A 14,319-nucleotide genomic window follows, 5' to 3' on the forward strand; every position below is an offset into this window, starting at 1 on the left:
ACTGAGAGCCACACATCCAATTGCGGGCTTGTGATTTGAAAAGTTTGGTTCAAGGCCAGATGTGGGCATGGCCTGTGCCTGGATACATTCTTTTTTTCTTTTGTTTTAAAAAAGTTTTTATTATTAAAATAATTCAGCATTAATACACACATATTGCGAATATACAAGCATACAAACATGCATTTCATACAATCCTTTAAAATGTTCAAACATACCTACACTCAATCCCACAGATAATTCCTTTTCCCATCACCATCTACCACCCCTCACCCCACCTTAGTGTTAGACTTCCAATCTACTCAATTGCAATTTCTATCCACTTCTATTACTTTTTTTCACACACCTTTAACCTAATTTCATGCTTCTTTTTCTATTACACATTGTTATCCATCTTATTTAGTATTTCAGTATTTAAAACGGAACTTGTTTATTCTAATAGGAGTTCTGATTTTTCAATATGGTTTTGCAAGTATCCTTTAGACACCTTCCAGTCCCTATCTTCTCTTTTGAGATCCTTCCTGGATACATTCATCTCAAGTTGTGCGAGTCTTGGGCAAAGCCCTGGGCAGCTGCCATATTTCCCAGCTCTTTCTTCCCTGCAGCCCACTTTCCCCAGACTTGGCAACTAAACCAGGAGGACTCGCATCAGCCACTTCCAGCCTGGCAAGTGGTTAGGGAGTGTGGCAGATGTTGCACTGAAGTAAGCAAAAGAAGACATTAAAGAGCTGCTGTTTTTACCTCAGGCTGTCAGAGAAGGCTTCCACACCAAACTTGGATGGGCAGTAACCACCTCCAAAGTATGCCAGTCGTCCATTCACACTGGAGATGTTGACCACCCTCCCTCTGGCTCTCCTCACCAGGGGCACCATGTGTAGCGTCACATCAATCATCCCAAGAAGGTTGACATTGATCGCCTTTGCAAAGTCATCTTTGGTCAGCCATTCGTTGGGACCTGATGGTAGAGCTGTGCCTGCGTTGTTCACCAAGCCCCAAAGCCCTGTGAGAAAGAACAGGTGTTTTTCCTATTAGCAACCGTAACCTACATGAATTTAGCTGCGTCTCTCACTGGATTTAGTGTAACTGGAGGGAGGGAGTTAGGGAAAGGGGGAGAGAAAGCGAGAGAAATGGAAATTGGACAGGCAGGAGAGAGGCAGCAGCTCTGGTAGAGATGGGAGGGAGGAGCTGAGCTCAGCAGAAGAGGAGGAGGGGGAAAGAAAGCAAGGCAGACATAAGGGACAACTGACTTTCGGGGTTGGTGTGTTCTGCGACAAGCACACAGAGTGCAATGAAATTGAGTGTTTGGGGGGAGGGGAGGCTCAGTTAATTTCATTGTACACAGGTTGTACATTGACCATAAAGGTATTATGATGATGATGATGATGATGATGATGATGATGCAGCATTTCCCCTTAAAATAAGGGACAATTTCCTATTACAAGGGACAAGTGGAAACCCCACCAAGACACACACGTCACCTGGCCAAGCTGCTGCTGTGAACCCTCCTTGTGGGTGGGCAGAGGTGAGGGCAGAGAAGAAGTGAGAGGCAATTTCTCCAGCCAAGCCAGCAATGCCTTCCTTGTAACAGCGGAGCAGACATTTGTGTATGCTTGGCAGCAGTGAAAGCAAGACTTGCAAAGGATGAGATCCAGGAAAGGACTTTGCTAATTTGCCCAGCAGCTACAGTGGTGGCAGGCTGCTGATTTGCATACAAGCCCCCCCCCCATTCATTGTCAATCACAATGAAAAAGCTTGCTTGCTTTTCTCTCCCTTTCTTTCCTGCCCAGCAGTAGCATGGGGGGGGGGGTCTGCCCTTGTGGGGGGGGGTCTGCCCTTATAGGGGGGCATAGGGCAGCATGTGGGTCTATAGTGTGGCACAGTGGCTGCTGTGTGTTGTGGGTTGGGATTCTGGGGTTGCCACGCTGCTGCTGCCCAGAGTTTTGCTGCATTCAGAAACTCCTCATGCAGGAAAACCCCAAAAATGATAAAGTACAGTGGTACCTCGGGTTCAGGTTACAGACTCCACTAACCCAGAAATAGTACCTTGGGTTAAAAACTTTGCTTCAGGATGAGAACAAAAATCGTGCAGCGGCGCAGCAGCAGTGGGAGACCCCAATAGCTAAAGTGGTGCTTCAGGTTAAGAACAGACGTCTGGAACAAATTAAGCACGTAACTAGAGGTATCTCTGTATTTAAAAAGTAACCAAAAGAACAAAAAAATGCCTATGCCCATCTCTGTTAAATTTACCTTCTATTTTCATATCATTCTTCTTTTCCCTTTGCAGTTAAAACAATCAATTCTCTTTCCCCACACCAAGAGTTTGACTTAGCATGGGAACCCCAAAGACTAGAGAAAATATCTGTCAAGCTGGAATGTTGTTTCAACTTTTCAACTCAGCATCCTTGACAAACGGCAATTCCCGGGATTCCCAGTGTAGCAGGAAAACCCCCCCCCCATCATTCAGTTTGTACAAACTTCACACACACTCACACTCACACACTACATACGCTACGCTTCTGTTATAAATTCATAGAAAATCATCCATACATCGGATTTGCACTGTTCCACTTTTATTTTACTCCATGAAGGAAGACTGCAAAATGGGGAAGGTTTGATACAGGCCAGCCATAATCCCTTGAACATCCCAGCACATCCACAGGAGCCCTGCCCAGTTGCTATGCCAACCCTGATGGTCCTAGACAGAAGACAATCAAGATCACAAAGAACTTCCATATGGGAGTGGATTCAGCATGGAGTGGAACAAAGGACAATGATCAGATCTTCCCTCAGGGGGCAGGAAACTGTGACTACCATTTGTCTTCTGAAAATGACTCATGGGGAGGGGGAGAAGGGAATCAGCCAGGTGACAGGACACTCAGGTTACCACCACAACTCCTACCTCAACCCCTCCTTTCTGTAATGTATGCATGATGTTTCTGGGGGTGGGCTTGACCTACAGGATGGGAATTTCAAAAGTTTTTATAAGGTCTTGCACACCATTTTTCTGTGTCTTTCCTCTCTCCTGCAAGTGAGGGGAATACCCTGTTGCAACAGTTCAATAAAGGCCAAGCCTACAGGCTGCTGTTTGCTCCAAGTTATCCTGGTTGGTGTCTTTGTTTTTGTCCAAGGGAGCCCTCAGATTTTTTCCGGTAACACCAGAGGGGGTGTCCCATGCTCCCAGGCACCCAAATGTCTGGAGCTGGCTCTGATATTCATTATTAAATGCTCATAATGATTATTTCTAAGCTATTTCCTGAATTGTTATGCTTATTCTTCCTTTCGAACATTGTGAGCCACTTTGGGCACAATTATGTGGGGAACATGGCCTACAAATGACTCCAGAGAGGCAATTCTAATCCCCCGTCCCATCAATAGCACAGAGGCAGCACAAGGAAGGTAGAGATTCACCTTTGCTTCGAACTTCCGGGTTAGCGCGATCGGCTAATGGCGGATTCCCTCCGAGCTCCGGAGGGAATCGGCTTCGCAGGAGCTGGGTCTGGCCGCTGCGGCGACGCGGGGACCCTCAGAAATCACAGGCGCTGAAGCCTGTGAACCTGGTGACTCGGCGGGCACCATTTGCGCCCCCCGACCTGCGAAGGAGCCTTTTTAAAGGCTTCGGAACGGGGGACGGGGTGAGCGGCGCGGTGCTGAGAGTCGACTGCTTCTCCTGCGGAGTGAAGCCGCATGCCATGGTCGGAGAGCGCTGACTACTTCTTGTGAACAATTGGATCCTAAAAGTAACAACCCGTGAGTAGTACGGAAATTGGACTTGTAAAGGAAATTTTTTTGTTGAATTTGGCACGATCGGGGAAGGTGCAAACAGGAAGTCCGCCTCCCCGTCTTGTAAATAATTTAAAGCAAGGACTAGTTAACTAAGGTCGAGAGAATTTCTTTTTCTTCATTGGGTAAAAGATATTAATTTCACGATTTGGCAGTATAAGCATAAATAACTTTATTGGAGGATAAGAGCTAATTTTGAGAGCTGAAGTGCCACCCCCCCGGACCCGGGAGTGATCCGTGAGAGAGCCTGTTGAGGAGATATAGAAGAGTTTGACAGCTGTCAAAAGTAGCTGTCAAGAAGGAAAAAGAGAACTTTGTTTCTGCTGTCTCTGCTGGATATATTTGTTGCAATTTGGTTATATTTTGTTGAAAATAAGGAAGAACTGATACAAACTAACTTGATTTTTGGATTTGAACTGGAAAGAATACTAAGTTACCAAAATCCCTCTAGAGGGGGATTTGGGACATTACAAGAATGGCTGGAGGAGGGAAAATTCAAGCTGGGTTGGACAGAGTTTTTGTTCTCTTGGGAAAGCTACAAGGCCAAATGGATGTTTTGGCTACAAATGTTGCAACTCTGAACTTAACAGTAAGTAATATCATTGAATTTGATAAGGATTTGACTCAGGAAGCCCATGCAGCTGGACAAAAAGAGAAACTTGAGAATTTTGAAAGTGTGGAGAAGGAGACATATGTTGTTCCTGAGGAGAAGGAAGGAGGAGCTGTAATTTTGCAAATGACAAAGGAGAGCCAGAGGCCTGATAAGATGCTTACAAAGGAAAATAAGAAATCAAACCAGAGGCCTGACATGATGATTACAAAGGAAAATAAGTACTGGATGATGAAAATCTGGTTTGAATTGGAGATTGAAGAATGGAGAGATCTCCTTATGTGGAGATCTGAAGACCTATGGATTACAAATCTGATTAAACAAAGGAGAGCCAGAGGCCTGACATGATGGTTACAAAGGAAAATAAGTACTGGATGATGAAAATCTGGTTTGAATTGGAGATTGAAGAATGGAGAGATCTCCTTATGTGGAGATCTGAAGACCTATGGATTACAAATTTGATCAAGGTGGAAGTTGGAGCCTTCGGGACAATTGGACTTAAAAGGAGTAAGAAACAAGATTCGGGTTCCACTTTTAAGTATGGAGGTCTGGCTGGAAGAAACATGGACCTTATGGGGACAGAGCTTCTCCGAGATCTGGTGTTTAATACTAAAGACTATCAAAAAAACTGGCAGAGAGGAATTGAGAGAGAATTAAGAGCCTCGGATGTGAGGTCTCCAGGCTGATAGTAGATTAAGACTGATGGACATTTGTTGGGGATCGAAACCAGGAAAGGGGGTGGTGGGGTTTGGGAATCCAAAGGGTGTATAATTATAACCTGCTTTTTTATTTTGTTTTGTTATTAGTAAGAAAATTGGGGAATTCGTGGAAGGGAATTTGGGTCGACTTTAGAAAAAGGTTTTAAGAATGAGTACTGATGTATAAATATTGATGTTTATAAGTTAAAATTGGTTTTTTCTTTAAAATGAACTAAATATAAAAAGGTTAAAAATTGGGGATAAGAACTTGTTGAACTAACAAGTTGAATTGGAATATAAGAAGGGGAGGTGTGGGGAAGTCAGGGAAATATGTCATTGAAAATACGGATTGTAAACCTTATGTGTTTTTTAATTTTTTTCTTTCTTTTTTGATTTTTTTACTAAGATGGAAAATTTTAATAAACATTTATTAAAAAAAATAGAATAATCAAAACATACAATACAACAAAGTAAAGAACCAAGAGGCAACTTACTATTATATAGCCACCATTCATAATTAGATATTACTTTGAAACATAGGAAGATTGATCAAGAAAATTGGAATTTTATTTTCGTGGAAGCAAAGAGGGCTAATAGTAATGAGTATTCACATTTACAGTGAATGAGTATTCACATTTATTAAAAAAAATAAATTGTGGTAGGATCGCTCCAGTGTTTTTTATGGGAATCCAAAGGGTGTATAATTATAACCTGCTTTTTTATTTTGTTTTGTTATTAGTAAGAAAATTGGGGAATTCGTGGAAGGGAATTTGGGTCGACTTTTGAAAAAGGTTTTAAGAATGAGTACTGATGTATAAATATTGATGTTTATAAGTTAAAATTGGTTTTGGTTTTTTTTAAATGAACTAAATATAAAAAGGTTAAAAATTGGGGATAAGAAACCTAACAGTTGCTGAAAGAGAGAAGTTTCAGAGTGAAACTGGTTTAATGGTAGCAAAGAAGGTGAAATACCTGGGGATTAATTTGACATCTAAGAATGTGAATTTATTTAAAGATAACTATGAGAAATGTTGGTCAGAAGTTAAGAAAGATTTAGAAGTATGGTCAAATTTGAGACTTTCCTTGCTAGGCCGAATTGCTGTTATTAAGATGAATGTCTTGCCGAGAATGTTGTTTTTGTTTCAAACATTGCAGATTTTGGATAAAATGGATTGTTTCAAGAGGTGGCAAAAAGACATATCTAGATTTGTCTGGCAGGGCAAAAAGCCCAGAATAAAATTTAAGATATTAACTGACGCAAAAGAAAGAGGGAGGTTTGCCCTGCCGGACTTAAAGCTGTATTATGAATCAGCGGCTTTTTGCTGGCTGAAAAGCTGCTGCTTCTTGAAAACACAGACATTTTGGATTTGGAAGGGTTCAATAACAGATTTGGCTGGCATGCATATATATGGTATGACAAGGTTAAAACTCATCAAGGTTTCAAAAACCATATTGTTAGGAAAGCATTATATAATGTTTGGATTCGGTACAAAGATTTGTTGGAAAACAAAACCCCTAGGTGGTTGTCACCAATGGAAGCTAAGGAAGTGAAAAAACTTAATATGGAATCCAAATGGCCAAAATATTGGGAAATTATAGAACATGAGGAGGGAAAAGTGAAATTGCAGAGCTATGAGAAATTGAAGTCAAAAGTAAGAGACTGGCTTCATTATTACCAGATAAATGAAGTTTTCAAACTGGACAGGAAAATTGGCTTCCAGGTGGAGAGGTCAAAATTAGAAACAGAGCTATTGGAACCCAATACTAAGAATCTGTCAAGAATGTATAACTTGCTGTTGAAATGGAATACACAGGATGAGACGGTTAAATCAGCTATGATTAAATGGGCACAAGACATTGGGCATGACATTATGTTTGCTGACTGGGAACAGTTATGGACTACCGGTATAAAGTTTACGGCATGTAATGCCTTAAGAGAGAACATTATGAAAATGATTTATAGGTGGTACATGACCCCAGTCAAGCTTGCAAAAATCTATCATACGCCCAATAATAAATGCTGGAAATGTAAGGAAACTGAAGGTACTTTCTACCACCTTTGGTGGACGTGCCCAAGGATCAAGGTCTTCTGGGAAATGATTTATAATGAAATGAAAAAGGTGCTTAAATGCACTTTCGTGAAGAAACCAGAAGCCTTCCTCCTGGGCATGGTAGGCCAATTGGTGTCAAGGAAAGATAGGACGTTTTTTATGTATGCTACAACAGCAGCAAGAGTACTCTTAGCAAAGTATTGGAAGACACAAGAACTACCCACACTGGAAGAATGGCAGACCAAGGTGATAGACTACATGGGATTGGCTGAGATGACTGGCAGAATCCGTGACCAAGGGAAAGAGACGGTGGAAGAAGATTGGAAGAAATTTAAAGTTTATCTTAAGAACTGTTGTAAAATTAATGAGTGTTAAAATGTCTTGGGTAATGCAAAATAGAATTGCAGTGACAAACAATTGGATATGAGAAAAAAAAGATTTAAAGAAAGTGCTACAAGTAATTGAAATTAGGGGTTGCTGGAAAGATTTTAAACAGGGATGCAGAAAGGGGAGGTATGGGGAAGTCGCTGAAAGAAGGTTTAAGGAAAAAAAGGTCAAGAAATTATACGTGTTTATATGTTTGTTTGTTTATGTATTGTGTTGTATTGTCTATTAATATGTGTTGAAAAACCAATAAAAAAATTTATAAAAAAAAATGGGGATAAGAACTTGTTGAACTAACAATTTGAATTGGAATACAAGAAGGGGAGGTGTGGGGAAGTCAGGGAAATATGTCATTGAAAATATGGATTGTAAACTTTATGTGTGTTTTTTTAAAAAAATTGTTTTTTCTTTTTTTGATTTTTTTATTAAGATGGAAAATTTTAATAAACATTTATTAAAAAAAGAGAGAGAGAGATTCACCTTTGCTTCCAATGCACCCTTTCACCCACTCCATCGCTGCCGCCACACTCTCTGTGCTGGTGACATCCAGAATGGTGGTTTTCAAGCGCTCTGAGGTGACCTTGTCCAGCTGCTCTGCCCCCTTCTGCGTGAGACAGGCTGCCAGCACCCGCAGGCCCCGGGCATCCAGCTGCCTGGCAAGTAGGTTTCCAAAGCCAGAGTCACACCCTGTGATGAAGACATATTTCTCCGTCAGGTTCTCCACCGTCTGTCTCTCCTGGTACCATCGGCGAAGGAAGTAAAGCCCCAGCAGGGCAGCCAGGTAGACCCACATGGCTGAAACCTGCAGGGAAAAAGAATTCAAGCATTAGGAAGCATACACACCCCTGGCAGGACTTGGAGGGGCAAAAGTCGAATCCCTACTCCACCGCAGAGCTCAGCGGGAGACCTTTTATGTTGCCACTGCTGAATTTCGCCTCCCTTGCAGTGTTGTTGAGGGAAAGGAGAATTTTTGCATGGTGCAATGAGCTGCTTGGAGCAGAGGCAGGTTAAAGAAAAACAGGTCTAGCAAGCTGATCAGAAGATAACCTAATGACTTGCATGTGCCTTTTAAAGTTGAAAAGGGAAGATTCAGGTAGGTAGCCGTTTGGGTCTCACACAGTCAAAATAAAAAATAAAAAATGGTTCAGTAGCTCCTTATAGACCAACTAGGTTTGTTCTGGTATAAACTTCCATGTGTCTGCACACTTCTTCAGATACATATACACACAAAAGCTTATACAGTGGTGCCTCGCAAGACGAAATTAATTCGTTCTGCGAATTTTTTCGTCTAGCGAATTTTTCATCTTGCAAAGCACGAAATCCCATAGGAATGCATTGAAAATCAATTAATGCGTTCCTATGGTAAAAAAAAGTCCAAACAAAGCCAAATTTGGTACAACAAGAGTTTATTAAGTGCTCTTTAAAGTCACACATACTGTAAAGAGCATTTCAAAATTCAAACCCAGAATTTTTTTTAAAAAACAGCAGAGTGCCCCAATGGTCACAGAAAATCATAAAAATGCAGGAAAAAACCCCACAAGCTTCCAGATTCTTGCAAACCCCTCCCCAACACCAAGTCCTTGAATTCCAAACACCCCAACCCAAAATCCAAACCCCCCAAAAAAAGTTTTAAAAGCTTAACTTACCAAATGGCTGCAAAAGAAGTTTTGGAAAAGCTTCAAAAATCACCAAAGTCTTCCGGTCAGCGCCAGCAACCGTAATGGCGGATTTCCTCTGATCTCCGGAGGAAATCGGCTTCGTGGAGCTGGGGTTCTACCGCTACGGCGAAGCGGGGACCCGAAAAAAATCACAGGCAGGGAAGCCTGTGAACTGAAGGCTCGGCGGGCTCCATTTGCGCCCCCCCCCGCTGCAAAGTAGCCTTTTTAAAGGCTCTGGATCGGACCGGGGGTGAGCGGTGCAGAGCTGAGAGCTGTCTACCCGTCTCCGCGAAGTGAAGCCGCATAGCCAGGGTCGGAGAGCGCTGATTTCTTCACTGCACAATTGGACTCGAAAACAACTACCCGTGAGTAGGATTTTGACATACATTTGGAAGAAATTTTTAAAGAATTCGGCACCGAAACGGGAAAGGTAAAAACAGGAAGTCTGCCTTTCTGGACTGTTAATAGATCAAAGCAAAGAGACTGTAAAGCTGTGACTGAGAAAGACGTGTTTTTGAAAGGATTAAAATCCAGCACCAAAAAGGAAATTTTTCCCTCTGTTGGCAGGAACAGTGGGGAGAGGTTTGAAAGATATTTGCCCTGGAAGGAAAGGAAAATTTAAAGTATATCTGCTGACTTTAAAACCTGGGAACGGACTGCCTACGACAGGGAAGCCGAATAGAGGGAACTGTCAAACTGCAAGAGCAAAAAAAGTTTGATTCAGCTCTGCAAAGGATACAGTGTGGACAGAATTACATTGGAAATTAAAGTAACCTTTTAGGACTGAAAATTTGATACTAAGATACTGGGATTTTATCAGGACTTTATTTGTTATAAAGTTGCAATAAGAAGTTGGAACTGTGACCCCTAGAGGTGACTATGTTGCAATGACATTCTAGTTAATAAGCACTGCTGTGGAAAATTTTTTCTCAAAACAAACTCTCCAAGCGTGGGACCGGCCTTGGGAGTGTATGTGAGTGTTATGGCAGATGATAAAAAAACAGAGTTGACACAGGAAAAAACTACCAGGTCTGGTAGACAATACAAGACTGATACTACACATCAGAGAAGGCCTTCAATAGCTGGTGCAGCGGGCACAGTAGGAGCTGCTGCCCCACAGGTAAAACCAAAAGTTATGTCAACTGATGACCTTTTGGCCCAAGCGTTGGGCAAGATTGATGCAACTTTGGAGAAATTGGCTAATAAGGTGGAAGAGACAAATAGACAAGTAGCTGAGGCTTCAGCAAAAATTGATTTGAATACTTCAAGTATCAATGAATTAGGAAAAAAGGTGAACTCCAATACACAGTCTATTGAAAAACTACTGGAGGAATCGGCCTCAACTAGAAAGTTGGCTGAAGAGGCTAAGGAAATTGCAACTGTTGCTCAGGAAAAGATTCCACCGGTATATAAAAAGTTAGAAGAGCATGACTTGACACTGTCTATGATAGATCTACAAAGAAAGGAGAGGAATTTAAGAATCAGAGGCGTGCCAGAAAGTGAGAAAGACAATCTGGCAGAATTTCTCACAAAGGAATTGACACAATTTTGGCAAAAGGACCTGGGGGAAGAAGAATTTAAGATAGTGAGTGCTTTTAGACTTGGCAGAAGACAAGGAAAGAACAAAGCAAGAGATTGTTTGATTACTTTAAAAACAAAGGAAGAAAGAGACAAAATTTTGAACTTACACTATCAAAGAACTTTGGAAATTGAGGACACCTTTGTGGAAATCTTCAAAGATATACCTAAACATATTTTGGAGGTAAGGGCCTACTATAGAGATCTGGCTGGTCTGTTGAGAAAAAACAAAATAATCTTCAGGTGGGAATTCCCCCAAGGCCTGTCTTTTAAATATAGAGGAAAGAAAATAAGAATAAGGACAGTAAACGACAAGGACAAGTTTCTGAAAGACCACGAAGAGGACCTACAGAAGGAAGTGGAATCTGGTGAGGACCCATCGGTATCAGGAAAAGGACTTTTGGAGATAGCAAATCTATTATCTAGACGCCACGGTCCAGGGAGAGACAAGTCACCGACAGAAGAAGAACAACAACTTGGTGCAGTGGGAGGGGAAATTAATTAATTAATCATGTCTCTGCAACTTCTAAGTTGGAATTGTAATGGACTGAACTCCCCTAGAAAGAGAAAAGGTGTTTTCCATATATTAAAAAAAGAACAATTGGACTTGATTTGTTTACAGGAAACACATGTAACGAGGCTACACAGGAAAATACTTGTTAATAAAAGATTAGGGCAAGAGTTTATTTCGTCTGACAAAGTCAAAAAGAGAGGAGTGGTGATATATGCAAAGGAGAAACTTTCACCGAAATTCATCCTCAAAGATGAACAAGGAAGGTATTTGGCAATTGAAATTCAGTTTCAAGGAGAGAAATTTTTGATAGTAGGCGTGTATGCACCAAATGAGGGGAAGTTGGAATTTTTCAAGAAGTTGCATGAGACTCTTATGGACTTTATGGACTACAATATAATCCTGATGGGGGACATGAATGGAGTTGTATCTACTAATATGGACAAGGCACAAAAACAGGTAGTCACCAAAGATGGTAGACTACCAAAAACCTTCTTTGAAATGACTGACAACATGGACCTGATTGATATTTGGAGAACTAAGAACCCTCTGGAGAGAGAGGGAACATTTTTCTCTGAAGCCAAGATGACATGGACCAGAATTGACCAAATTTGGATTACTAGAGGAATGGCACCAAAGATTAAAAAAGTGGAGATCTGCCCTAAAACTTGCTCTGACCATAATGCTGTAAAGATGGAGATGAAGCAAATAACAACCGGCACCTTCAGATGGAGGATGAATGACACCTTATTTAGAGATGAAGAAGTATACAACAAGGCCCAAAAGACTTTAAGAGACTATTTTGAATTAAATTTGCCAACAAATGTGGAAAAAAGAGTAATTTGGGATGCAAGTAAAGCTGTGATGAGAGGGTTTTTGATACAACAGAATGCATTAAAAAAGAGAAGGCAAAATGAGAAAAAAGATAAAATTTTGGAGAAAATTAAAGAAGGTGAGAAAAAATTGAGAGCTAAGCCGAAGTCACAAGAGATTCTGAGAGAAATAAAGATCTATCAAACGCAATATATGGAATTGATGAATCAGGAAATAGAATGGAAAATTAAACAAATGAGACAGAAGACATTTGAATCGGCGGACAAATGTGGGAAATTACTGGCTTGGCAACTGAAAAGAAGACAAAAATTAAACACAATTACAAACCTGGAAGTAGAAGGAAAAGATATAAACAATCCAAATGAGATTAGAAATTGTTTCCAGAAGTACTTCAAGAAATTATATGCACAAGGGCCACAGAATGAAAGGGACATCGATGGATTTTTGAAAACAAATGGATTACAAAAAATTTCACAGGAAAGTAAAATACTGTTGAACTGTAAAATAACAGGCCAGGAGATAGAAGGTGCCATTTTAAATATGCAATTGGGCAAATCTCCGGGACCGGATGGGTTAACTTCCAAATACTATAGATCTTTGAAGGACTGGCTAATCCAACCTCTGAAGGAAGTCTGCAATGAGATTTTGGAAGGGAAAAGGGCACCAGAATCGTGGAAAGAGGCCTACATTACACTTAAACAGAGACTGAAAAGACTCAACTTAAAAACTACCGTCCCATATCCCTATTAAATGTGGATTACAAAATTTTTGCTGATATTTTGGCCAAGAGATTGAAAAGAGTATTGACTGAAGAGATACATAAGGACCAAGCAGGCTTTCTGCCGGGAAGACATATATCTGATAACTTGAGGAATGTAATTGACATCTTGGAAAAGTTAGATGTGAACATAAATACTAAAGCTGTTTTGATATTTGTGGACGCGGAGAAAGCCTTTGACAACATTTCTTGGAGTTTTATGAAAAAGAACCTACAGGGTATGGGGGTAGGCCAAGGCTTTGAAAATGGTATAAGTGCAATATACTCTGAACAAAAGGCTAAATTAATTGTAAATAATGTGGTTACGGAACAATTTAAGATAGAAAAAGGGACACGACAAGGGTGCCCAATTTCCCCTTTACTTTTTATATCGGTCCTGGAGGTTTTGCTGAATATGATTAGAAGGGACCGGTTGGTTAAAGGCATACAGGTCGGAGCCAAACAGTATAAATTGAGAGCATTTGCAGATGACCTAGTTTTGACGTTACAGGAGCCAGAATCTAGTACCAAAAGAGTTTTAAAATTAATTCAAGAATTTGGTCAGGTGGCAGGATTTAAACTGAACAAGTCCAAAACTAAGGTTTTAGAGAAAAATTTGACATTGTTTGAAAAAGAGAAATTTCAGAATGAAACAGGTTTGACTGTGGTGAAGAAAGTGAAATATCTGGGGATTAATATGACAGCTAAAAATGGGAATCTATTTAAAAATAATTATGAGAAATGCTGGTTAGAAGTGAAAAAAGATTTTGAAATATGGTCAAATTTGAAGCTTTCCTTGATGGGTCGAATTGCAGCTATAAAGATGAATGTATTGCCTAAAATGTTATTTTTGTTTCAAACATTGCAAATTGTTGACAAGATGGATTGTTTTAAGAAGTGGCAGAAAGACATTTCTAAATTTGTCTGGCAGGGCAAGAAGCCCAGGATAAAATATAAGATTTTAACTGATGCAAAAGAAAGGGGTGGTTTTGCCCTGCCAGACTTCAAACTTTACTATGAATCAGCAGCATTCTGCTGGTTGAAAGACTGGCTGCTTCTTGAAAACACAGGCATTTTGGATTTAGAAGGTTTTAACAACGTTTTTGGATGGCATGCATATTTGTGGTATGACAAGGTTAAAGCACATAAAGCATTTAAAAATCACATTCTTAGGAGATCTTTGTTTAATGTTTGGATCAGATACAAGGATTTACTGGAAAATAAGACCCCAAGGTGGTTGTCACCAATGGAAGCGAAAGCCCAGAAAAAGCTCAATATGGAGGCCAAATGGCCGAAATATTGGGAAATTTTGGAACAAGAAGGAGACAGATTGAAATTACAGAGCTTTGAGAAACTAAAAAACAAAGTGCGAGACTGGCTTCATTATTTTCAGATAATGGAGGCTTACAATTTGGACAAGAAAATTGGCTTCCAGGTGGAAAAATCTAAATTAGAAACAGA

The 14,319-nt window shown here is 40.5% G+C and overlaps 2 protein-coding genes across 3 annotated transcripts in view; both read right to left on the reverse strand.

Moving 5' to 3' along the window:
- The window catches only part of LOC310755930 (retinol dehydrogenase 7-like), a 54,021-nt gene that overhangs the window by 36,973 nt on the left and 2,729 nt on the right, over positions 1-14,319 (reverse strand). Inside the window, exon 1 of one of the 2 annotated variants that reach the window (XM_083599462.1) lies at positions 8,428-8,569. The exons of the other annotated variant lie outside the window; for it this stretch is intronic. The gene's annotated coding sequence lies outside the window, so the exon portion shown is untranslated. Of the gene's footprint in view, positions 1-8,427; positions 8,570-14,319 lie in introns of those variants that run through there. 2 annotated transcript variants of the gene reach the window in all.
- The window catches only part of LOC310758145 (uncharacterized protein), a 42,545-nt gene that overhangs the window by 24,923 nt on the left and 3,303 nt on the right, over positions 1-14,319 (reverse strand). The window contains exons 2-3 of the mRNA XM_083604075.1: positions 8,001-8,322; positions 739-997 (exon numbers count right to left, since the gene is read on the reverse strand). Coding sequence (XP_083460201.1) covers positions 739-997; positions 8,001-8,313 — 572 coding nt within the window. The 5' untranslated portion in view covers positions 8,314-8,322. The remainder of the gene's footprint in view (positions 1-738; positions 998-8,000; positions 8,323-14,319) is intronic.

This window comes from Podarcis filfolensis (assembly GCF_964270895.1).
Source record: "Podarcis filfolensis genome assembly, chromosome: 2".
Lineage (NCBI taxonomy): Eukaryota > Metazoa > Chordata > Lepidosauria > Squamata > Lacertidae > Podarcis > Podarcis filfolensis.